Source organism: Python bivittatus, unplaced genomic scaffold (assembly GCF_059951505.1).
Source record: "Python bivittatus isolate LINGU-HERP-01145 unplaced genomic scaffold, Pbiv_v1 ctg000510_np1212, whole genome shotgun sequence".
NCBI lineage: Eukaryota > Metazoa > Chordata > Lepidosauria > Squamata > Pythonidae > Python > Python bivittatus.
In genome coordinates, this window is record NW_028277081.1 from 1,138,830 (window position 1) to 1,164,078 (window position 25,249).

The following is a 25,249-nucleotide window of genomic DNA, read 5'->3' on the forward strand; positions in this document are numbered from 1 at the left end:
TTTAAAGCAGCAATGCATTTCTTGGAACACGCCAATGTGTTTGCATGTGTTTTACTTTGCAAATAAAGTGTAGGGCTAAAATACGTGCTGTTCTCTTTGGGTCTATTTGGAAAAAGGATAGAAAAGTGTGCCGAATTTAATATAGTGTTTGAAGATCCCTACAAATGATCTGCTTGGTTCGGTAACACAACTACTGAAGCCACATAGTTATAGTTCGATCCGGATGGGAAAATTAGAAAGTTTTGGAGAGAGACGGATTTTGGTTCCTGCCCTGAAATGCTTTAGGGACAGATCTTCCACCACAGGCAAAACATTTCAACGGTGGCAGGAGTTAGAATGGACTGTATTTAAGTCGCTTTTAGCTTTTTCAACTTAAAACGGTGCCGCTGGAAAGTCTGATTCAGTGACTTGCAAAACTTGTGCCCGGAGCAAAGTTTTGCACGAGATCGTTTGTGGAAATGGGAGCTTAGCAGGAAGAATGCAACATTGGGGTCCATTCTCCCAAGCTAAACCTGTCCGCCCCACTTCATACGATAAGCCCCAAATTGAGGAAAGAAAGTGCATTTTTGATTTGGCCAGCCTGCCGTGAAATTGCGCTGCAAAATGGCACAGGGAGAGAATTAGCTAAGAGAACGGACTTTATTGCACAGGTTGAGATACTCAGATGGTGTTCGGCAACTAAATCAGAGGGTCTTCAAGTCGCTATCTCCCCCCCCCCGTTTTGTTTTTAGGATGAAGAGAAATTTAACATTCTAAAGAGCTGGTTTTTTCCCCTTCTCCCCCAAATCAAACCATCCTCCCAACTTAACACCCCTCCTTGGAGTTCGTACGTCCAGCAACAAAACGTTTCCATGCCACAAACATCCCATTTGAAAACCCCGTCGAATCATTTTGAAAAAGACACTGGCTCGTTCGGAGAAGTGCACAAAATTCAGTCGGGGTTAGTGAGCTCGCTGGCCAATATTCTGAGAATTTGCAGATTTTTTCTTTTCAGAGTTTGCTCCCAGGTGGGGGTGGTCTTTAGAGCCGACCAAAGGCTGCTTTCAAATCCCACCCGTTGCCGTTGGAAGATTAAAGCCACCGTATCAGGAGGACAAAGACGGGCCGTTGAGCAAGGAAGGAATGGGATTTAGCAAAACGAGCGATCGAAGGGGGGAGATCCTGAAAGGGTCTGGATTTGCGTTGGAGGCGGTGAGCGAGGATGGTCTGGGGATAGCAAGGGGGCAAGAGCCACGACCCTCGGCCTCTCCCCCAGCCCCCAGGCTCTGAAATCGAAAAGAAGGACGTCCCCAAAGCACGAAAAGTGGACCGAGCTAATACTTTGCCATGTCTCCTTTTTTGAGGATAATCTGCCTTTGCCACGGCGTGAGTTTGTTCTCGTCGAACCCAAGAGTCTTTAGCTTTGCAGCCTGTTCCTTCTCCTTCTCCTCTTCTACCCGTCGCAGTTTTTCTTCCTCTTGGCTGTTGGAAAAGAAAAGAGAGGCTGCCATGGTTAGCACAGTGTTTCTCAACCTTGGCAACTTTAAGACGGGTGGACTTCAACTCCCAGAATTCCCCAGCCAGCTGTGCTGGCTGGGGAATTCTGGGAGTTGAAGTCCACCCGTCTTAAAGTTGCCAAGGTTGAGAAACTCTGGGTTAGCAACACGTCCAAGACGTCTCCGGATGGGAAAATGGTGTGCTATTTGTTATCAAATTGGGGGGCACCCATGGGGTTCTGAGACCCCTGTCAGGGGTGCTCCCCCTAAAAGGGAGGCAGGTGGTTTATGTGCAAAGGGAGGGGGGTCAAAGAAGCCAAGATCCAGAGTCCACTGGAGTTGGGTGGCCAATACTTAAATGAATCAAGAAAAAACTGGTACCCGTGACCACACGATTGCATGAAATAAAGGGGCATGATTGGATTGTGTGGCTGCGGGCATCACCTTGGCATTTGGGACCCTCCCTATTGACCAGAAGGCAAATCCAGAAGATAAAACTCCTATCACCACCACTAGCAGCTGCGAGATCTCCTTTTGTCCCACTCCAGCTTACCTCGATCCTTCTGACCTGGGCATCGTCTCTCTTTTATTTTTTTTAAAGTTGCCCAGAGAACCTCCACGGGAGATGCATTTCACCCCAATATCCCCTGCAAGCCAAGGTCACCCCAAAAATAATCTGAGAGCCCAATTTGGAAAGAGATGCCCAAGCGTCAGCCTAAAGACACATGGGCTATGTAGTTCCTGAGAGACCCAGTGACGGCAGTGCTGGTGACAGGTGCCAAGAGTGACCCCAAAATTCTTGGTTTGGGTTTGGCGTTGAAGAGCACTGATTTCCCTGCTCTTCAGAAACCCCACACCAACCCCTGGTTTATCTTCTTCCCCTCCTTGACCTTCTGCAACGGTCCACGTTCTCCAAAATCCACCGTGGCCTTTCGGCAACCCCCCAGCACCCCTTCATGAGGATCCACATCTTGCAAATCAGGAATGTGGGTGGGGAATCCCAGCTCTATCCACCCCAGGGCTGTGGAAAGGCTGTGCCTGATGGGTCCAGAGAATCAAACGCCTTGCGCGGAGAAAGCCGGCGTGCAAATCAAAACAATTCAGACGCGCAGTCAAGACTCACCGTTTTTGTAACCTGCAGGAAACACACACACACACACAGAGCACAACTGGTTAGCACTGGAATAGAGAAGCGTATTACGCAGTTTCACACCCCACGGGGACAGACCGATAGGATCGATGCTATTTCAGAAGACAGGATCCACCATCCCGGGCCTCTCGTTCCTCCATGGGCCATGAGGGAGTGTCAAGGGCTGGTGAATAATTAGAGGACCACGGTGCCCCAGCCCCGCTTTGCCAATTGAATGGGCTACCGAAGGGCAGATTTTGCAGAACACGCATCGGGGTGCGAACACGTTGGACTGCCCGACTAGCAACGGAGGTTGGATGTAATGAATCCAAAGCAAATCTCTCTCAGAGATGAGCAATGTTTACTCGAAGGAAGACTAAGGTTTCCATACAAGAGTTCCAGCCAGTACCTTACATTCAAATGAGGTCCCTATATATATAGGCCACCAAAGGGAGAAAATGTCTATTTTCTTGTGTTTTTTGAGTGCAAAGGGGAGGAGGCAGGCCTGCTTTTGTGAAGTGGATCAGTCTGTAGACTAAACCCACACACTTATACAAAAAAAACACAACCACCCTAAACTGGATTAAAACTCACCAGTTGCAGTTACGAGATCTTAAAATGACCGTGTGAAATGTGTGAACGCAACCATTTTGTTGGTCTTTCACAAACCAAAAAAAAAAGGTCTGCACAATATATTTAATTTGATCATCAAATTAACCCACTTTCTGGGTTGCGCGGGACACCAACCCAGAGATGATCCGGCTTCGTTTGTGCTCAACCATTCAAGTTTTCCACTTCACAGGACGTTTTTGTAAGACTTCACACGCAGAATGGTTGGAAATGCAGCGCTTTGCACGCCTGTCACCGAGCCAGGCTTTGCATGCTTTTTGCTCTGGCTGCACTATCAGCCTCCCCTGAAAATCAGCCATGAGGGAACACGATCCTTACCTTTCCTCTTCCATCTTTTTCCGAAAAATATCCCTTCTCCACGCTGGCATGTTAGCCAGACGCGCCTCTTCTTCTCTTTCCTGTAAGACAGCGCCAAGAAAGGATAAGGAAAAGAGGGAAGTGAATATATATCTCTACCTATTGCTAAATAAAGTTTTCACTGTTAAAAAAAACATGACTTGCTTGCAGAAATCTAAGCATTAAGGATCTGGGGCCAGCTACACTTCGGCTTCGTAAGATTGTTTTCCACAGAGAGGAAAAACACTGTTTTGAGATCCTGTGTGTTTGGGCAATAGATATAGGGAAAAAATCCCAAAGGAAAGAGTTAAGACTATTACAATAGTACAGTAAATTCTCAATATTCACAGTAGTAATAAAATACTATTAAAAATTCTATAAAATCGCCACTGAATTAGCAAATATAGCAATATTTCCCCATTGCTCCTAGGGAAATACAGAGTTAGGTTCCTGCGAGCCTCTGGTCAAACATTTTCATCAGCCGATCAATACATAACCTTGTTTTATGTTTAAAGATTCCTTATTTTGAGGTATTTGTAAGAAAGAAAGTCCTGGGAAAAAAAGATTAAACATTTAAAGGTTTATTTTTAAAGAATCTTATCTTGATGGCCACGTTAACCCGCGAGATCTGGGAGAGAAGGCAGAGATGTGCAGAACAGCGACACAAAATGTTCGCCGCCCTGTGCACGTCCGCACACGACCGTGAAGGTGTTGTGAGTATTGATTGGGGGGGTTACAAATCAATTTTTGCGAGGAGGCGAATTCACGAAGGCGGAACCCTCAAACCACGAGAATTGACCGGAAGAGCCAATTCCTATCGTAGCAATGGAGTAGTGAGAGTTGCTGTCTTAGTCAATGCTAACCCAGGTTTCAAAGCAAATTGATCAGGTGCACCACCATATCACATGAGACGCATGAGAGCCAGGATGGATAATGGGGAAGGTCCTGGACTAGGAGTGGGGAGACCTAGGTCCACAGAAGCACCCTGGGGGACTATGGATCAGTCTCCTTCTCTCAGCCCTAGATGGAAAGTCAAAAAATATCTGTTTACCAACCCTCATTGGACCAGCATGGTTGATCTTGCAGTGGATTTCTTCTCTTTCTCCTTCTCCTTCTTTCTCCTCTTTGTCCACCACTCCTTCTCCTTTTCCACCACTCCTCCTTCTCCTTCTTTTTCCACCACTCCTTCTCCTTCTCCTTCTTCTCCTTCTCTTTTTCCACCACTCCTTCTCCTTCTCCTTCTCCTTCTCCTCCTTTTCCACCACTCCTTCTCCTTCTTTCTCCTCCTTCTCCAACACTCCTTCTCCTTCTCCTTCTCCTCCTCCATCTTCTCCTCCTCCTTCTCCATCATCATCATCATCATCATCATCATCATCATCATCATCATCATCATCATCATCATCATCATGGTTTAACCCAGTTCTCCTGCACCACTTCCATCAGTCACAAGTTTGGATCATTTGGGTAGGAACTTTAAGTTGGGTGGACTTCAACTCCCAGAATTCCCCAGCCAGCCAACTGGCTGGGGAATTCTGGGAGTTGAAGTCCACGCATCTTGAAGTTGCCAAGGTTGAAAAACACTGTTTTAAAGCAAGTTGGAGTTCCCTTTTGCTTTTAAAAAAAATCACAAAGGGGGGGCGTTCTCAAACTTTGCTGTGCAATGCCCCCCCACTGCAACTCCCCCGGATATAAAACTAACAATATCATTGGGGTTCAGGTTGCATAAGAAAAAAAAGTACACTTCTTTTACATCATTCCCTTTTCATCCCTAAAGAAGAAGATCTGCGAACTCTGCGGTTCTGCAACAGCCCGTGGCAAACGTGCAACCCGAGACTGCTGTCCAGGCTCACCCCAGAACGTTAATTTTATAAACCCTGCTCCAAATTTGTCTAATCCTCACTTTGAGAACGCTGCGTTTTCTTGCCAAAGGGCAAGAATTCAAGCCACCCAGGTTCAGACACGGTGCCACCGAAATTTACCGGTATTGTTTGAGCGTTTTTGGAAGTCACACCCCAACAAATGACTTTTCGGATTCTTTTTTATGCAGGGTTTGGCTCCCTAGGATGAAGATATTTAAAACACAGGCAAGCATGCAGCATAGAAATGAGAATATCTTGATGCTCTTTGCTCCCCCTCTGTCTCTCTCTGCAATCACAAAAGATGCCCAAAGCCTTTACACGCATCAGACTTTTATTTCTTCAGACGAGCATCAGGAAAAAATGCAACTTTCCACCAAAATGAACCCGGCTCCCCAATTTAGACGAAGTTGCTTCCCCACCTCTGGTAATAAATGAAGATTAAAAAGAAGAAAATAAGAGGCCAACCATCAGAAAGCTTGCATAACAGCACACTCACAAAAAGGAGCCATTGCACCACCGCCACGACAGGAGATCACACCAACATATCACACGCAAGGGGAAAGAGAGGTTAACTGGCCTCTTCCCATTTCCATTACCCCAAAGTAGGTTATTTTAGGACCCCACCGCCCTTCTGGGAAGCAGAATCAGTGTTTCTGAAATTAATTACATTTACAGACCAAGGAGGAAAACTTATCGACGGTGGGCCCACCCCAGCCGCCACAAAGTCACTTCTGAACGATGTTGCGTGTGGCATGACGTCGTCGTGCAAGCAGCGTGGATGATGCACTGATGTCCTGTGGCGTCATGGTGCACAAGGTGTCGCTTTCGTACCCCGTGGACGCTTGTCCGTAGCTATGTGCACTCCAAGGACTATAAATTAATCACGTGTGATGAATCTGTACAACACGCTAGGCTACCCCGGGTCTGGCTGAGCCTGTTGGACGAAGCCAGCCAATAGGATGTTATTTGACAGATGGTTTTAAAAAAATAAAGCCAATGGAGGGCCTGGTTTGGACTTAACCCCCCCCCTTCTGTCTCTGCCTTTATCTGCATCAAACTTTCTTACAGCGGTCCTTGATCCCCAAACTGTGCACCCCACAAATTCTAGTCGGCTGCCACTAACTCACGAAGCGACCTCATACTGTACAACCTTTCCATTGCCTCTATTTTTTATCCTTCTACCCAAAGTCGGGTAGCAGTGGGTTCGCTTTCTGCCACTTCCCCCAAGGTCCCAAATCAGTTCTGCCTGGGTTTGGCTGTTGAGGATACTTTGTAAGCTAGGAGGACATCATCTGGATGAAGTTGGAGTTCAGGGAAGGTACTGTAACTCTGTATATGCCTCAGAACCATAGCAGTGTGGTATAAACCTGAGTTCCTTGTTGGCCTCAGAATCGGGTGGTTTCCACAGAAGATCTTGAGGGAACCCAACAGTGGTCCATTCGCTTGGTCTACCAAGACCAGCCAAAGTCCTAGCTGAGAGCATCTCACCTTCTTACCAAGGTTATTTGGGAGAGTAACCAATGTCACCTTCTGGAATGGTCCTGGATTGAACAAATCCATATTTGAGGGTAAGAAGCCATCTTCTGCAAAGACCATGGACTGAATCTTCTCTAACCATCCAGGAAGCTGCATCCTCAGATGTTGAACATCTCACCCTCCTTCTCTTTCCAGAACGAGAAGCTACGGTCTATGTAGCAGCAAATGTCTTCGTTGCTGAATTCCCCAAGCTCTGAAATGAGCTGGATGGAGTTCTTCCTACTTTTTGGAGCTGGGACAACGGCCAGCTCTTCTGCAACTGCCTTGGGCTCTTGGGTGCTGCTAATCAAAGACTGAGAAGATTCCTGATGGGAGAGAGAAGGGGAAGGGTGCTGGGTCTCTGCTGGTACATCCACGCTGGGTGTAGTCCCATGGTCCAACAGCAGGCTGTCCCTGAAGAACCTCTGCTTGAGGTCCTCAAAGCCGTCCAGCCAATCCCGCTTGCCAGCCTCCACTTCTTCCATCACCACCTTGTGAAACTGGCGGATAAGCTCCCAGCTGTGACTGCCCAGATGGTCAAACATCTCATAGCAGAGCAGGTGGCGAAACTTGCGCTCCTCCCGGCTCATGTCCATCTCCAGAAGCTGGAAGTAGCCCAGCATGAAGAGGTCCAAAGTAAGGCTGTCGTACTCCACCAGGGAGCCACTGACATGGGGCAAGAAATGCTCAGGCCAGTAGAATATGTCGGTGCGGCTCAAGCGACGGATTTGCCTCGTGGGCACTTGGCTGATGATACTTCTCCAGTGGGCAAGCAGCTTTCCTACCACTTGACGTTGCTTCATGAAGTACAAAAGCTGGTGGTCCTCGTTGGGTTTTGGCCCTGGGGCTATCAACACAGACCGGTGGCATGCGTCATGGCCTTCCTCCAAACCAGGACTCGGGATCTCCGCCCTCTTCGGCTGAACCTGCCTGCCTGAGTCGGTGAAAGTCCACCTCTTCCAGTGCTCCAGGAAGAGATAGACAATTCGCTCCTTCCGCATGTTGATGTAGTCTTGGACGCAACTCAGCTCGGTCTGCACCGGGAGGCTCCTAGTCATGTGGTCAGGGCTGAACATGGCTTCTGCAAAGGAGTCCCCTCTGGAGAATGGGCTGGGCCCCTCCTCATAGAGAAGCGGGGCATGGGAGAGCTGAACGGGGGAGCCCTCCTCATCTTCGAATATACTGAACGGCTCAAGGCCCATGACGTAGTCTTCTTCCAAAATGGGCTCTCGACCAAGAGTGAACTGGGCCGTTCCCACCGGTAGGGAACGCTTCCTTTTGTATACCCGGCTGGATGCCGCACTGATCAGCTGTGCCTTCACATGGACCTCATAGTTGGCCTTCAGATTCTTCACCGACACCCCCCACTGCATGATCTCCTTCTCCACCTCCTCCCGGGTGCAGCTGAAGGACTGAGAACGGGCCATGGGGCCTGGGCCGTCTTTGAAAGTCGGCGCGGCCAAGGGGACCGCCTGTGCATCCTCGCTCTTCTGCGCCAGCGCTTCGGAGGTCACCATTTCAGCCAGACTGGTGGCTTTGCCCCCCAGCGTGGCCAGAAGGATGGACATGCTTTTCAAGAGAATGGAGATCTTGTTGCACCAAGCGGGGAGATCCTCCGCCCGGCCGTGCATGCACTTGGGGTTGACGGTGAAGTGTTCCTTCGCTAAGGCAGCCGAGACCGGCAATAGCTGCTGCAATTCTTGCTCCAGCTGTTCCAGCTGGGTCTCCACCTTCTGCACCTTGTGCACGACTTGGAGGTTCTGGATCTGCTTCTCGATCCGCAGGATGTCGTCCTCGGTCATCAGTTCCCCGAAAGGTCCCAAAATGGCATTGTGAGCGTGGGAGTAACGCCAGCCTTCCTGGGGGTAGCAATTCCCAGATCGTAGCTACGCAAGACAAAAAGAAAACCCCAGAGGGCAAAGGAGTCCCTCAGGATGGGCCACGACATCATCCATGTTCTGCACACCCTTTGCCTTACATGTTACTTCGTGGTGTAATGGGAACAGAGCAGTGGCCAAAGATGTGTGGTGGGGCACGCCTGCCAGGACGAGGTGGTTGGGGGGCCATATTAGGAGAGAAAGACCCACACTTTTCTGCTCGCGTGACGGACATGCAAGAGAGTTGCACGAGGACACCACAGCATTAACGGCCCAGTGGCAGACGCTGCGGGAAGTGTTCACACATTACACCATGAAGCGATCATGTAAGGCATTTAATTCCTGCAGTATCTGGCAGCCGAGGACAGCCAGGGGTCGAAGAGAGTTCTCAACGAACAGATTTATTGTTTTAGACAAACGGATCGAATCAGTAATCCGGTAGGAAAGATTCTGGGGTCGCCGAATACCTGCCGGCACATTTTCGCCACAACAACTGTTGTGCAGAGAACCAGCCCTCGCTTGGCCCATATTGCAGGTTAAATGTGCTTCAGAGCTGGTCACCCCAAGTCAACACGCACAGCCACACCATGCACCACAAGGAAACTAGAGGCGAGTTAGAAGGAAGGACCCCACCTTCTCTAAATACTGCCTTGAAGGTCTGCAAAAGCTCTTTTGGCTGGGAATCCCTGTTTACAGTCCCACGGGCCTCGCCTGCACTGTGCACGCTGTCATGCAAACCCATGCACGTGGTGTTGTTATAGCAGATGGCTTCGAATCCCAACACATAAGTAAATATTACCTCTTAGCTGGTCCCTCAAGTGGATTCCAATAGAAGAGAATATCTGTAGCTCAGGGTTGAATTGCAGGGTCTCTGGCGTTCTCTGAGCTTGGTTGTTTGTTACCTGGCCAGGTGCGCTGATGATGTTACTTAGTTGGGTAACGAAACGTCTGCAAGCAAGCAACCAAGCTCAGAGAACACCAGGAACCCCGCAGTTCAAGTGGATTTTCAGACTGACTTTGCAGAGGAAACAAGACTTTGGGCATGCTTTTTGAAAGACTGAACAGATTTGCCCAAACATCTTGCAATGTCTCTTCCTTCACCCATCAACAGCAACAATGACTTTATAAGCTCTAAACTTCAAAAAGCACCCTTCAATGTCTTCTCTACGGCGGTTCTCAAGGGGAGATAGAAAAAAAAAATCGCGTATGAGCTATGAGAGTGCCCTTGTGAAGGACACACTGAATCCATAGTCCGTGTCCTGCCAAGTGCCCAGGAAATTCTGATTTAGCCTATGCAGTTGTTATTACACCAGTGCGATTCAGTTTCTATGAATGCGGCCAAATTTTACTATACTACAGACGATCCTCTACTTACGAACTTTTGAGTTACAAACTTTCGCCAATACGAACAAACCACCGAAAACTCCAGCAATGAAGGTCCTGGAAGGAAGGTCCCGGAAGTTTACAGTGTGCAGCATATGTACACCTGGATGTTTATGGTGCGCCGGATCCATATGCCCAGAAGTTTATGGTGTTCTACATATGTACGACTGGAAGTTTACAGCGTGCAGCTGTAAACTTCCAGGCATATGTATATGGCACGCCGTAAGCTTCCAGGCATACTTATGTGGCACGCTGTGGTTGGACTTACGAACAAAATGGACTTACGAACAACCTCTTGGAACGTAGCCTGTTCATAAGTAGAGGACTATCTGTATTGGTAAAATCAGACACAGACTGCATTGCATTAACAATCTAGGCATAAACTATGCTACTATTAGTAATATTATACTAGTATTAGTATAAACTATTACTCTGTTTCATTGCTGTTGATTTGTAGAATTCTCATCAGTGGGTATATAAGGTTCTACTACTGCTTACTAACACCCATTCACTAACTAGGATTGATCCTACTTAATTTAATCTAGAATCAATTACTTTTTACTGCATAAAAGTCCCAAATTAAATGAGTAATCTTAGGTTCCGAGGCTGGCGAACCATCTTTCAGTTGGACGTTCTTGGAGAGATGTTGGTGAAGTTCACTGACAAATTAGGCCAGGTGTGTGTGTGTGTGTGTTGTAAGACAGAGAATGAAAAAGTAAGATAGCAGCTGCCATGTGCATAAAAGGGGTTTGATCACACAATCCTGGCTGCCGTCTTGATTGTTTTGACCCTGTCCTCCCCATCAATGCCCCTGCATTATGCTAATCCACAGTTTGCTCTAAGGATTGATGCTTGAACAGGTCAGGGTAAGCCATAATTATGGCTTGCTGGTGATGTGTAATGGTATGTGGGAAAGACCTTGGGAAACTGGGTGAAGAGATGCTGCCTAGGGAACGGTCAGATAAGAGGGGGCGTAGCCCACAGCTGCATAATGGAAGGGGAAAGAGACTCAGAAGAGACCCTCCCTAGTTTCTCGGGCTGTAAAAGAGACGGTGGGAGATTTGTCCTTTCAGACTTGTAAGATTCTGTTACTGTAGTCTTACAGTAAAGTAGAATTAGCGCATCTGGTCATGGTTCCTGTCTGGTTTACCTGGGAAGGTTGACATGATGTAACTTAGTGTGATGTGAAAAGGTTGAAAAATCCTTAGCTTATTTTAAGCTATCACCTGCAACCTGAAGCTATGCTTTGTGGCTGGCTTGCTGATGGCCATCATAGTTTATGATCATGGGGGAGCAGAGACATTTGGTTTACTATGTTGGGAGGGGTTATGTTCCCCCTGAGAAGTTAGCAGGGAGATGCAAAAACTGTCTTCAAGTCTCTGAAGGGCGGTCATGGAGAAGATGAAGCAGAACTGTTGCCGTTCCAGAAGACAGGAGAGGACACAATGGATTTAAATGCCCCGAAGTGGGTTCTGGTTGGACATGGGGAAGCATTTCCTAATGGGAAGAACTGCTCCATAATGGAACAGGGGGTGGTGTTGGTGGAGGTGTTCAAACAGAGGCTGTTGGTCATCCATCAAGGATGCTGTGGTGGGGCATCCCTCCCCTGGGGAGAGGGTTGAACTAGAGCATCTCCAAGCTCCCTTCTCACCCTTCCATCTGGGATTCTATGATTCTCCAATCTTCCCAAAAGCAAAGAGGGACAGGCTAAACCAGAGCTAAGTATGGACAGAACCAGGCATAGCAGAAGGAGACAACTCTGCGCTAGAGAAACCAATGGTCTGGCCACTGAGCCAGCTGGTGTCCTCATCTTGAACGCCATGCACTCCTGCTGGACAACCTGCTTGCCTTTGAAGATGGGATGGAGGTTGACACCTTCCTTGGCTTCCAGAGTGAGGGCCCCTTACTCCAGGTAGGTTGGATCAGACGGAAGATCACTGCACACCTGCACACCATGCTGATCAACCTTCCCGCGTCCAGTCCTTTACCTTGCGTCTCTGCTCTTCCTCCTCCTGGATCTTCATCTGGAGTTTGCGGAACATCACCTGCCGCTTCCACTCAGGGATGGACCTTCCCTGCTCATCATGCGTGGGGATCAGGCCCTCCAGGTCCATGTGGCTGGTTGGGGTCCCAAACGGGGGTGAGGAACCATTGATCTCCGGCTTGGGTGTGCCAGAAGCTCTGGGTCCAGGGGCTTCCTCAGGAGTAGATGGGGGTGTTGGCGTCCCAGCGGGGGACGAGGAAGATGTAGGGAACTCAACCTATGGAAGAAAGAAGTTGAGGGTCATTAAAAGACAGAGTTTGTCTGAAACCAGTTCTATCTTTCATCCCTACTGATCCTTGCTGATGCTAAGCAGGCCTCCCCTGGTCAGGATTTGGATGGGCCCCGGGGGAAAATGGAACTCGGTGGTGGGAGAATGCCGGGGAACGTGCAAGTCGCCCAGGTTGCATTTGTCATCTGAGTGGGACCGTGTGTAGATACGCCCGATATTCACTAGAAAAAGTGAGCGCACAGGCAGGTTTGTGTCACTCAATCTCTCACTGAGGACCAAACATTTCTGAGCCCTTTCTGGGAGCGTCCCCGCGAGCGGCCTCACAAAATGGCTGCCGCGATCCAGCCACTTAGCACTCTACTTAAACCATAAATGTGACGATGCTTCTGTGCATTTGAGAAACGCTGCCAATTGAGTCCCGCTTTAGAGGGAAGAGCTACTCCAGGCCCACAGAAGAAAGATCCAGACAGACTCGCTGGAGAGGGGTCCGTTTCCATCCACACTTACGTGGGTGCCCGCTTGACCACAGCCGGAGAAGACAGTGGTGAGCCCCTTGCTTTGGGGGGTGGGCTTCAAACTCTTCCCAGCCTTGATTTCGGCTAGCAGCTCCGAGTTGTCACCCGTTGGGGACATCATGTTGAACGACTTGGTGCCTGTGGGTGAGAAGACGGGCAGGAGAAGGGGCGACGGGTGGCATCAGAGCAGAGGATGGCAAATTTTGGAAGGACGTGGGCAAAAGAGGACGGGCGTGGGGCTGAAATGGAAGACAAGCTACAGAAAATGAGCAGTGCAATTAAAATAAGCATTAAAAAGACAAAGCAAAACCTGTTTGCTGGCCTGCAGCAAACTCAGGGCATCTGTTTCCTTTGGGAATGGAAAAGTTTGAATGGAAAATTCCACTCCGAAAGGCCGACAAAATGGCCTCTCGGCTGCCCAATGTCACCTACCCCCGTTGAACAGGTGACTGTGGTCCTTTTTCATTCCCCTCTTACAATTCCCACTTTCCACATTTCTTTTTCAGACGCTGGGCTGCACAAGCCCCAAGGATCCTCTTTCCTAACACAATTCCGCTGAATTTAAAAGCAAAGCAGGGGAGAGAGGACTGCTTAACAGCTGGCCCAGGTGTTAAGAAATGCAAATGTTAAACCTTTTATCTGCATCCGTGCAAATTTCAAACCTTTTATCCATGCAAATGTTAAACCTTTATCTATATTGAGCTAACTCAGTACCTGCAGAGAGTTTTAGAAACAGTAGATGAAAAAACACCTAAGTGAGGTCCCAGAGCAGAAGATGAGGACTAACTTGAATTCTACAGGTTTGGGCTAGACTTTTAGGGGCCACGGAAAAGATTGAAAGGGTGGCTGGGGGCAGACTTTGGTCCCCAAATGGAGTCCTGCAGCCTGCAGGCCCCTTCCAGGTCGAGGAGTCTCTGCCCGATGCAGTGCAACGAAGCCCATCCTCCTGGACCAGGGAGGTGAGATCTTTGGGGACCAGCCAGCCACATCACAGGGTCAAAGGCTCCCAGCTGGGGAAAATTCAGAAGACCACGAATCAAAGCCTGTTGGCGTTAATAGCCCACTTTGGGAAAATGAGATGCCATTAAGGGCCCTCTGGAGACGCCAACCCCTGCTGGATTTCAGGGCTAATTGGCACAAGGCCCTGGATGCCAGCCAAGCTGAAAAATGCAAAAACCTTAGGCTGAGCATAGGTGCATGAACAAGGACATTGTGCATCTCTCCCGAGTGGGGAAGAGAGAAAAATGTTTGGGGCTGAAGCAGAAAGGGGGCAAAGCAGGTGAGGCATTTCTGTGGGTCTCCCTGAATTGGATTCTCCTGCTCGGTCGGAGCACTTTCTTGGGGATTTCATCTGCCAGATGGAATTTGTATGTGCGGCTTGAATTTTTACATGCGGCTGGGAAGATCTGGCCGTGGCGTGCCAGCAGGAGGCAACCACGTTTTTTTTCTGCCAAGACTGAAAGGTCAGCTGTCACTTGTGCCCACAGATTCAAGTTGCTAGTCCTTAAGGTAGGGCGCTGAAACCCCTCCAGCAAAGAGGGGCCAGCCCGGCACCCCAAGCCAGTGTCTTGCATTGGGGAGCAGCTCTTCCCCTTCGAAATGCTTCCTGAAGTCCCACCGACATCGGCGTCCTTATCTTCGAACCCACCGTTTCTTCTCCCGTCTCCCGAAAGGACCAAACCATTTCATTTTTCTTCCCTTCGTCGCTGGAGCTTCTCGGCAGCTCCCATTAGCTGACGTGTCTCTCATCCATAAACGAGATTGAAGCCATAAAGATAACCTTACGGACAACCGCCAAGCACCGCTCTCATCTCATGTGCCAAGGGAACAAAGATTTCTTCACTCGCCCTCCTGTTGTCGCAGAAAAAGCCACATTTCAGGCCGTTCTAAAATCCCCAGTTCTAAAAGTTGGAACTTGGAATGATCTTGCGGGAAACTCGGAAAAGTCTTGCAGGGAAAGTTGCACAGACGGGAGCGCATCTCTGGGGTCCTTGCTTAGGGTCTCCCTTGGCAGATGGGACATAAGGGGACCCCACTCTTCCTGACCTTATTGAACGGCAAGCAGCTGGGCTGCTTCTGAAGATCCCCCCGGGTGACCACCAGCGACTTCCGTTGCAAATTCCCCAGGCTGAAAGTTGCGCAGGCCTTGAATGGATCTTGAGGTCTTTGCAGCCCACGGGCCTTCCCAAAGGCGTGGTGCTGTAGGGGAGAACGGAGAGGCACCCATCATGACTTCAGCTGCTACATGGAGGACCAGCTTCATCTTTGGAGCAGTCTTCAAGGGCAGCCCCACGTCGAGAGCTTTGCAGCAGTCCGAACGAGAGGTGAGCCAGGCCGGAGCGACTGAGAATGAGCAAGGAACGAAGCTGGTCATCTCCTTTTCAAGGCATTGTTCCTCTTTGCGGAAGGTGGTTTTCGTGTAAGCTAGTTGGAAACTCCAAGTTACAAGGCTGGATGCAATAACCACAGTGGGTGAAACGAGCATTTGCTGCTTGTTTTTTTGATTGATTTGGGTGCACCGTTTGGGAAGCATCAAAGCCTTGGGCGCGGATTGGTTGAACTGCTGTGATGTCATAGCAAGGGATTTCCCGCCGGAATGATCCCCCATCCGTTAAAAAAAATAAAATAATCCCACCTGTCTCTCAATGTCAGATGAGAGATGGAAGCTGAAGAGACATGGAAATGAAGAAAAGTTGATTTGCATAAAAGGTATATTTTAGGATAGGCCTGGATTTTTTTTTTTTGCAGCGGTCCCTGACTGGTAGTCCCTATATGGGTTGGGACTACATTTCCCAGAATTCCATGCTGGTTGGGAGTTTTAGTTCCAACATATCTGGAGGTGGGTGGCCAATAAATTGGGAGGGAGGGAGGGAGGGAGAGGAAGGAAGGAAGGAAGGAAGGGAAGGAAGGAAGGGGAAGGGAAGGGGAAGGGGGAAGGGAAGGGAAGGGAAGGGAAGGGAAGGGAAGGGAAGGGAAGGGAAGGGAAGGGAAGGGAAGGGAAGGGAAGGAAGGAATGAAGGATGGAAGGAAAGAGGGAAGGAAAGAGGGAGGAAGAAAGAGAAAGAAGAGAGAAGGGAGGGAGGGAGGGAGGGAGGGAGGAAGGAAGGAAGGAAGGAAGGAAGGAAGGAAGGAAGGAAGGGAAAGAAGAGGGAGGGAGGGAGGAAGGAAGATATCTGGCCAGTATTCCTGCCTTCCATCCTTCCATTACCTCTGAAAAGAAAAAGGTAATGCAGTTAAAATTCCATTTGGCATTTTTGCAATGCAGAAACACAGTGAGGTTTTGGCCAGGGAGCTCAGATATACTGAGTAATTTTGCTGGTTTGGCCAATAGGCTGTTTTTTAGAAAATGCAACATGTGACTTCCTTCATCAACATGCTAGGAAATGCTCATTCTCTCTGATGTTTGCATAGCAAGACCGCTTGGAAAAGAAAAAAAGATGACTAAGTTGGTATGAAAACAACCACAGACACCTGTATCGTCTCTCCTTCTTGCTCTAACTGGAAGCCACCTCCAAAAAAAAATAAATGATTAAAAAGCAAACCTACAGCCAACCAGATATTAAGCAGTCAGGACACCGTTCGTACCACGCAGCCACTTGCTGGAAGACTGATATTTTTGCAGCTGACAATCTGGAAAACCCGAACATTGAGATGAAACAGAATTAAATTGCCCAGGATCCTGCTGCCAGGATCACTCCTGGAAGAGCATACCTCCAGAACACAAAATCGAGCCTCCTTCTTAGAGGCAGTCTACCTTACACATCAGGAGATGCTGGGCTGGGAAGAATTTGATCTGATCCTGCAACACACCCTTGGGTTGGTTTTAAAAAGCACCCCCCGACAGAAAAGACCGATGTCGAAACTGCATTTGCACGGAAAAACGGAGGCAATTGATACCACGCTGTTCCCCTTCTTGAAAAAACCATCTGCAGGAGTACAATCCCTCAACCCCCGCTAAATAATGCATACTTAGTGGGGGGGGGGGGGTGACAAGGAATCACCAACTCCAAAGGGTGCAGATTAAGCCCCATCAATATTTCATCAATATTGAAATAGATCAATATTTCAGGACCTTTGCCGAGCCAGGAGGCGGCCGCTGATAGATTGAAAAGTGGGACGTGGAAGGTGGGAAGCTACGCCGGGATGCAAAATTTCCAACAAACCCAAGCTACAGAAGAGGGGAGGGGCTTCAGCTCCCTGAGAACATGCCACTTAGAAGACCCGTTTTGTTTTAAGCTTTTCTAACCAAAGCTTCTTCCTTGGAAATGCCTCCAAAGTTTTGGATTTGTTCTTCAAAGGGCCCCTTTCCAAGCTTCTTCAGAATCGTGCTGAAGAAATCCAAGGAGGATTTTTGGCTACTCTTAGAACAGAGATTGGCAACGGGCTCCCTGCAGATGCCAAGCCAGCATCTGTACCCCTCCGAAAGATTTCCGCAGACCCCAGAAGGCCGTGTCTCTCTTAGCTCCCCTAGGAATTATGACCCCCTCTCTGTAGCTCCTGAAAACTGATGCCTTTGAATCAAATTTGTTCGTCGGAAAAGGTGTTTTTCCGCTCTCTTCTTGCAACGTCTGGATGCAGAACGGGTGGTTCAGAAGAGCCAGCTCAGATCTGTGCCCATCTGAAAATTCAGCAGCCAGCCAAGGGGCAGAGAAGCTCGCCCAGACCGACCTATAATTCTACAGGTGAAATATTCCAGTTGGCTGGAATGTATTCTTCCAATAAAGTTTGGCAAGATAGCAAATCCACGCTCTCCACTTTGGCCACCCTGGAGCAAAAATCGGATGCAGAAAAAGCAGGAAGGAATTTTTGTGGAAATCAATCCGGGAAATTCTTCGTGCGCCAAAGGAGCCCTGCCATTTGTCGTCCATCCAGGCCGATTTAGACTCAAATGTGAAATATTTGAAATATTTCATCAGGCTTCTTCCAAGCCCTCGTTGCTGGATTTAGGGCTGGATCGACTGGGCTCTGAAATCCCCGGAGGAGGGCAGAAAAGCAACATTATCCAACCGCGTCTGGCACCGGTCGCTGCGAAGCAAAGCTGAACGTGGACGCAATTTCAACCGTCTGGGCATTTCCAGACCTGTTTGGCTCCGTGGAAAGGAAGATTTTTAAAAGAGCAAGCAGACATTTGGCCTGCAGGAGCGGTTTTCCAGATTAATCCCCTGTTCAGTCGGATCTCAGTCCTGCCCAGACAACTGGATCTTCTTTTAGAGTGGTTTGTCCCATCGTTTGCTCAGTGAGTTTTCCCTTTGGCAGTTTCCACAAAGGCACTTTTCTCCCTTATTCGAGGATCTGGCTAAACCTGCCCAAAGCCCATTGACCTTCTCCTCTGGAACTGCAGTTCCCAGATTTTCCCTGGCCTTTTCCTGGGAAAAATCAGGCTGTTCAAATGGGTCTCAGGATTGTTTCAAGACTAGCTGGTTTTGGCATTGCAGGATGATCCCCATGATGGTGTCGCGGCACTAGGCTGGAACCAGGAGACTGTGAGTTCTAGTCCTGCCTTAGTTGTGAAAGCCAGCTGGGTGACTGAGCCAGTCACTCTCGCTCAGCCCAACCCACCTCCCAGGGTTGTTGTTGTGGGGAAAATAGGAGGAGGAAGGCGTACGTTCACTGCCTTATTTAATAATCAAGGCGGATAAAAAATCTAAAAAAAAAAAATGAGAGTGGCACACGTTGCCCAATGGCCCTCGCGAAATGACAGGATTGCCACCCCTTTGAGCCAGCCCAAATCCGAGGGTGAACACTTTTGGGAAAATGCCAGAGGACCTCCCCCATCGACCCACAAAGACAATGTGTGTGTGTGAGTTTTTTTTAACATAATGTCTTCTGTAGAGCTGCTCCCATCACTTCCCTTGAGTCTTCAGGATGGCACAGGCTATGAATAGAAATCCATCAATGCCCCCAGGGCATATCCTTCCATCACACCCTTATTTCTCCTGGACTGGGCAGGCTTTATCCTGCCCTTCACTTCCTAAAACGAAACTGCCAGATGTCCTTTTTACCTAGTTGCGTGGGTTCGGCCAACACAACTCAAGGGTGTGTTTTTTGCCGGTCCCCGGATTGAGATCCTTTTGTGCCCCACAGATGCCAACACACCCATGCCAGGGAAATCTTTCCACCGGGGGACCACATCCCTCCCCCCTCCTTGCATTGACGCCAATGCCAAGATCGGCTTCCAGAATTCGACTTTGTCCAATTTCGGTGCCGAAGGGAAATCTCCCTTTGAAACTGACTTACTTCCGGTGGAAGAAGACGATGATCTGTGCTGGCTAGATGAGGACGGGGGGTTCTCGGCAGGCAGGGGAGGGGGGGGAGGAGGGGAGCAGCCGCCCTCGGGGAGGGGGGGAGCCGGGGGAGGCGCCTCTCCGGTTGGCGTCTTCTCGGCCGCGCTTCCGTTCTGCACTTTCTCGCTGGACAGAAGGGAAGCCTGGGGGGGGATGAAAAGGAAAGATCAACATCAAAAGTGCCCCCCCCTGCCCTCGATCCAGTCCCATCCAGCGCATGGACAATACAAGCCCCATCTGAAGGCTGGAATTTCAAGCCCAGCTCTGCTTTGATTTGTTAGACTTACATCCCGCTGTCGGCCTTGCGAGGTAGTCCGGAGCAGAAGCACGCCCAGAAGTACCAGCTCTATTGCAAGGTTACGTTATCAGAATCTTGCAAGTCTGAAATTCTCCCCTTCGCCTTTACAACTGGGGAGGGTCCCCTTTTCCTTCTGCGGGCTCAGCTGCCCCTTATCTGGCCATTGCCTAGTCTGTGGCTCTGCCTCCTGTCTTCCAAGGTCATTCATTACACCCCCCTTTCTACACAGAGTCAAGGGGACTCACAAGAGATCTGCTTTTGTTCCCCAAACATCAACCCTGCGAGGTAGGCTGGGCCAAGGGGGAGGGACTTGCTCCAAATCCCCCAAGAGGCTTCCTTGACTGATAGGAGATTGGAACCTGGATTTCCCTAGTCTTAATGTCACAACAACCCTTCAAGGTAGGATGGGCCAAGCTGAAGGACCCAGCTCTAAGTCCCCAGTAAGTTTCTCCAGTTAAGGGGAGACTGGACCTGCCTGTGTTTTGCTAAGATGAAGGCGAGACCCCCCCCCCCCCTTATTTAATCCAAGCACTTTGAGCGGAGATGGAAGTAGAAAATCGATCTCTGGCTTTGTAATAACTGAACGGTCAAGTTCCTCCCCTCCGCCAGGGCAAAATCCTCGGTCTTTGCAGAAACGTCACACCCTGTAAATGTCTTTGGCGTCGATTGCTCAGCACCAGGCGCGTTCAGGCTGCGATTCCCACCTTGAGCCTCCCTCCCCCGGGGCTGCAGGCCTGGCTCTCATCTTTGCCCTTCCCTTTTCTCCCCCCTCCGGTTCCGTTTTCCCTTCCACCGACGGGGCGATCTTTGCTCTTTAATTGGGATTAATGGCCCGGCACTGAAACGCCACGCCTCCCCTCTTGCAGATCGGCTCCGCGAGATGGGTTGGGAAGCTGAACGTGGGCACGATCGTTTTTAAAAAAAGGGACCTGCCCCTTTTCCAGAGCTGTAAGGAATATGGGAAAGTCTAGGTAGGGCAAAGTTCCCCATCATGGCTTGCTCGTGGCTACATGGCATCGTTCTGGAGCTCTCCAATGCAGGAAAGATAGATCCGGTGGGCACCTCCTGGCTGGTCCCCGTGCCAGGATCAATGCACCCTCCTCCTCGCTCGCGGGAGCAGCTCTGAAGCTCTCTTAAAAGAATGAATGGGGAGAAAAGAAGATAGGGGGAAAAAAAGCAGCAGCAAATAAAAAAGCATGGAAAAATGTGTTTTATTTGCTGCCTCTCTTTTCTCTGTTTTTTCTTTTTCGCACTTCTCTTCTTTTTCTTCCTGTGAACGCATTTCTTATCCTCTGTGCAAAATCCACTAATCAAAATTATTAAAAAAAAAAAAATAGGGACAGGCACGGCAGGACCGACCCTGTAGGCTGATCCTTTCAAGAAGCGGGGGGCGCCTTGGAAGCCTTTCGCTTGGGAAGCGGGCAAAAATGCCCTCCGTGCCAGCCATAAATAGGGCACTTCCAGAGGGAAACTCGCTCCTGAGCCAGATCCGGACCCCGCAAGTTAAGATCTGGGATCCACTGTGGGTCTGCCCCGCAGCGGGAGGATCTCCTGGCCCGCTGTCCGTGGTTCTGATGCCGGGCCAAGGGCCGGTGCCCACGGTCTCACCTCCTCGCTGTGGGCCATCTTGGGAGTTCTCCTGCCCCGTACGCCGACGCTGCCCCCGCTGGTCCCCAGGCGTCGGTAGTAATCCCCCGTGCTGGTCTGCTTGCCGAAGCTTCTGGATCTCCTGCAGGAGTCGGTCCGTTGCAGTTCTTGGCAAGTGAGCTGAAAAACTAGGGGGTTAGTCGGATCGTGGATGCCTTGGCGGGCCCAAAGGCTTGCAGGAAGTGACATGCTTGGGCCCATTTTACAGACCGGCAGACTGAGGGCTGGGGAAATTCACCCGGCACGCCCCGGGAGTCGAACCGGTTGGAAACCCACTTTCAAGGTTCTTGTCGCCATGTCAGTGTTGCTGCCCTGATTTTGGGGTTTGTCTGAACGCTCCCCTAAGACCATATTGCTACGGTTCAAGAAAGGGTCTTTGCTAGTGGCCCCAGAACTCCTGGCTCGAATCTGGGGCTTCTCTTGGCATTTGGAGGGGGGTTAAGAAGCAACAGAGGAAGGCTTAAGGCTTAAATTGCCAGTTGCACACACACACCGGTATCACTTAACAGTGCCTGAAAGGCAAGCCTTGCGTTTAATGTAATTTTGGATGCTGAGAAATGAATTTGGCCTTGCAATTATTATTATTATTATTATTTTGCAAAATGAACATCTAGAGCTGTGTTGAAGTATCCTAAACAGGGATTGTTGGTTCCTTCAGCTCAAGGGGTGATTAGCTCTTTCGGCAGCCCAAATCCACCCTTTCTAAACATCATTTTTTGATGGGGCTATTCTTTGCAATGTACACACTTCTAATCTGTCTTTTACTGCTTGCAATTAAAAAAAAATAAAATAAAAATTTAAGCCTGGCTGAGGTGTTGAAGGTGAAGCCTTTTACGAGTGTCCTAGCATTAGATCTCTGGCCTGCGCAAGCTGATCGAAACAGCCCTTCTCGTTTTGATCAGGGGTTATCTACTCCCAGAATGCTCAGCGGCGGCTGAGGAATTCTGGGAGTTGCTCCCACAATGCTCAGTGACGGCCGAGGAATTCTGGGAGTGGAAACCCAAACAGCAAGTGGGCCCCCAGGCTGGAGAAATAGATTATCTGATTGCAGAAGCACATAGCACGGATGGCTAATTCCGATTTTCTGTGACGATGGAACAGCTGGGGATCCCCAGTCTGTGGCAAGCTCCCCCCCCCCACAAAAAAGATATTTTTGCAGACTCCACATCTTCAATCCACTGCTTGCTTTTGGCAGCACCACATTGCAGACAGACATCGGTTCCCAAAGTCTTCTGGCCTACGTGCCCGGCCGTGCGGGACCTCCCCACTACCCCCCTGCAGTGTAGGACAGGCCACCTCAACCAGGCTGCTGATCAATTCACAGCAGAGCTGATGAAGTGGGAAATAGAGCATTTCTTTTATGGATTAAAACGGGTCGTTTATGGGAAGAAGGGAGCCGCGTTCTATAATTTGGAGGGTGCAAACGGTCGTATCCCGGTTTGTAACGGCCGCAAAGAAGATCGGAAGTCGCTCCTTTGAATATTTTTTTTCTCTCTTTCTTTCTCTCTCTTTGACTCGTACTGTTTTTCGCTTTTCCATATCTTTTTTTTTTTCTAATTTCCTCCCTAGGTTTCTGCAGTTTTTAACCCTGTACAAAATTTTTGCCCAATAAAAATTATATACATTGATAAACTTGGGTTCATTCCACATCATAGCTAATAAGAAGCTGCGGATCACCCTCCTCCTACGCCCGGGAGGCCAAATTCCACCCTCCGTTATCACAAAGTGATGATTCTGCCATTATTCTTGGTGTTTTCTTTCTCAACACAACTCACACCCAGCATGCCGGGTGCCCAGGGCAGCCATGAAGGCAGAGTCATTTATTCTCATTTGCACCCGCCCCCAGAGCAGACCAGGAATGCCAAGGAACCCCACGATAAATCATGCAGAGACACACCGGGCCCCCTCCCTGGAGTTGGGTCTGCTAGAATCAGAAGGGAACAAGAGGCGGCATGGATAAACTGAATAGATTCTCCCCCCCGAGAGAAAATGCTTAAGTTGGTAAGAAAACATGCCGGGAGGGGCGACCCCAGCTTTTCTCCCCTTAAATTTTTATTATCTCTATTTATAAGTTCCAGAGTGGTCTTTCCTAAGCAAGTTCAAGCTGACGTCAGGTATATTTTCAAAACCCAAATGTACCTCTGAAGGACTCAAATGTAAACATTGGACCAGTGCTGAGTCAAGGGTGGCCAAGTTTTTTTTGCTGATGGTCTTTCGAGAAGCCTGATTGTCATCTTCCCGTTCTTGGATCATGTGGTGGTCTCCCATTCCAGAACTTGGCTTAGCTTTTTTTTTCCCCCTGGGCAGCCAAAGTTGGCTTGTTTCTCTCCCCAGGAGAACCCCCATCCTTTCCCCTATTCCAAAGAGGGAATGTCTCTACGTGACCACTCCAAACTGACTCAGAATTTTAGGGTTGGACAGGACCCTCGAGGTCTTCTAGTCCAGCCCGCGGCACATCATCAAGGCTTAAAGTGGCCAGAATCACTTCGATGGTCGGGCTAGTGAATATTTAACCAGGATCTGCAAAGCAGCCCCTGAGTTTGCTTTAATTTGTGGGAGCGGGATTGCCTACGTGGGAAGTGGGTTTGGGGGCAAAAGTTGGTTAGTAAAGTAGCTGGAAGGGTGTTTTCCTATTTTATGAGTGAGGGTGTTTTCATCGTTGAAGAAATTAAGAGTGCCATTGTTTCTCCTTGCTCTGCATGGCTCAGATCACACCAGTGGAAACTGGGGCATTTAAATTCTATGGAAGAGAGTTTTGTTGGAAGCGTTGCCTAAGGGTCGGAGCTGACCGTCAGGGGCAGGGGCTGCCTTGGGAGGAGATGGGCTCTCCTGTGTTGGAGGGGTCCAAACAGAGGCTGGTGGGTCATTTGTCGGGGACGCGAGGGTGGTGGATTCCTGCATCGGGCAGGGGGTCAGACTAGATGATCTCTACCGTCCCTAACCCTTCTGTTCGCTTGATTCTGTAGAGATCATCTGGTGCAAAACACACTCATTTTTTAACTTGAAGATGAAAGAGATGCAAATGAAAAATTCCCTCTTGGAATTCAGCAGAGGCAATGGAGCCAGGCTGGCAAATTTCTCTGAAATAAAAGTGAGGTTTTTTTCAAAAGGCTCCCCCCACCCGGTTTTGGAAGGGAGGCAAATCAGGTATTTCTGATCGTGAGCTCCGTTCTTCGAAAATCTCGGAGTCGAAGGAAAAGCCGAGTGCGTTTTTTAAAAACGGCGTTTCCAAAGCAGGAACATTTTCATCCAGTTCCGTTTTTCCACAACCACAGAACAAGGGGAGATCCTCGATGGATCGATCCATTTCGTATCTTCGTTCTTCCTTTAATTATTCTGCCCAGGGAGTCCAGCTCAAAAGTCACAGAATCGGGCAGGATCCCTGGAGATCCCCCAATTCCAGGCAGCTTCTATCTGAAAGGGACTGAGCAAAGGGAGTTCCAAAGCGTTCCAAAAAACTGCAACCTTCTTTAAGGGCGAGGCATCTTCACCAACTCACTTCTTTTTCAGGTTAGGGTTGCTCACCGGGGCAAAAAGATGTTTCAAGGTTCACCGGACCCCTTTTTTTCAGAGCCCAACCCTGCTTTAATTTGTGGGGGGGGGGAAAGGGGGTTTGGGGGAAAAGGTTGGTTACATTTTTATAATCTCTACTTATAAGTGCCAGAGGAGTGCGCTTACACACTCCTTTCGGCACCATCCGCTGGCAGAGCAAGCCGAACTGGGGCAACGTGTGCCTGCTTCAAGTCATCCTTTTTCGCTTTGCAAAACGACACCTCCCTTCTATGCCCCATTTGCGCTTCTCCCCACTGGCGAAAGCCACTTAAGCCCCAAGCAATGCCTCCATTTTTGCAACAATGCACGTCGCGCATCGACCGTGCCGGAACATGGAGCAGATGTCTACCTTTCTGCTCCCGCAGAATGGCACATGGGTCTAACGCTCTGTCCAGAAAGGCGCTTTCCTTTGCTCTAATCCCGGGCAAAGCTCTAGAGCGTGAAACTGGCCTGGGATAACACGCCATCTGATGAAA

The 25,249-nt window shown here is 49.3% G+C and overlaps 1 protein-coding gene across 2 annotated transcripts in view; it reads right to left on the minus strand.

Moving 5' to 3' along the window:
* Positions 1-526: 526 nt before the first annotated feature.
* The window catches only part of ESPN (espin), a 50,351-nt gene continuing 25,628 nt past the window's right edge, over positions 527-25,249 (minus strand). The window contains exons 8-14 of one of the 2 annotated variants that reach the window (XM_088147594.1): positions 21,183-21,341; positions 19,230-19,419; positions 12,985-13,130; positions 12,193-12,465; positions 3,553-3,632; positions 2,599-2,610; positions 527-1,461 (exon numbers count right to left, since the gene is read on the minus strand). In XM_088147594.1, coding sequence (XP_088003720.1) covers positions 1,314-1,461; positions 2,599-2,610; positions 3,553-3,632; positions 12,193-12,465; positions 12,985-13,130; positions 19,230-19,419; positions 21,183-21,341 — 1,008 coding nt within the window. In that variant the 3' untranslated portion in view covers positions 527-1,313. Of the gene's footprint in view, positions 1,462-2,598; positions 2,611-3,552; positions 3,633-5,130; positions 8,831-12,192; positions 12,466-12,984; positions 13,131-19,229; positions 19,420-21,182; positions 21,342-25,249 lie in introns of those variants that run through there. The other variant, XM_088147592.1, reaches the window with a different exon arrangement.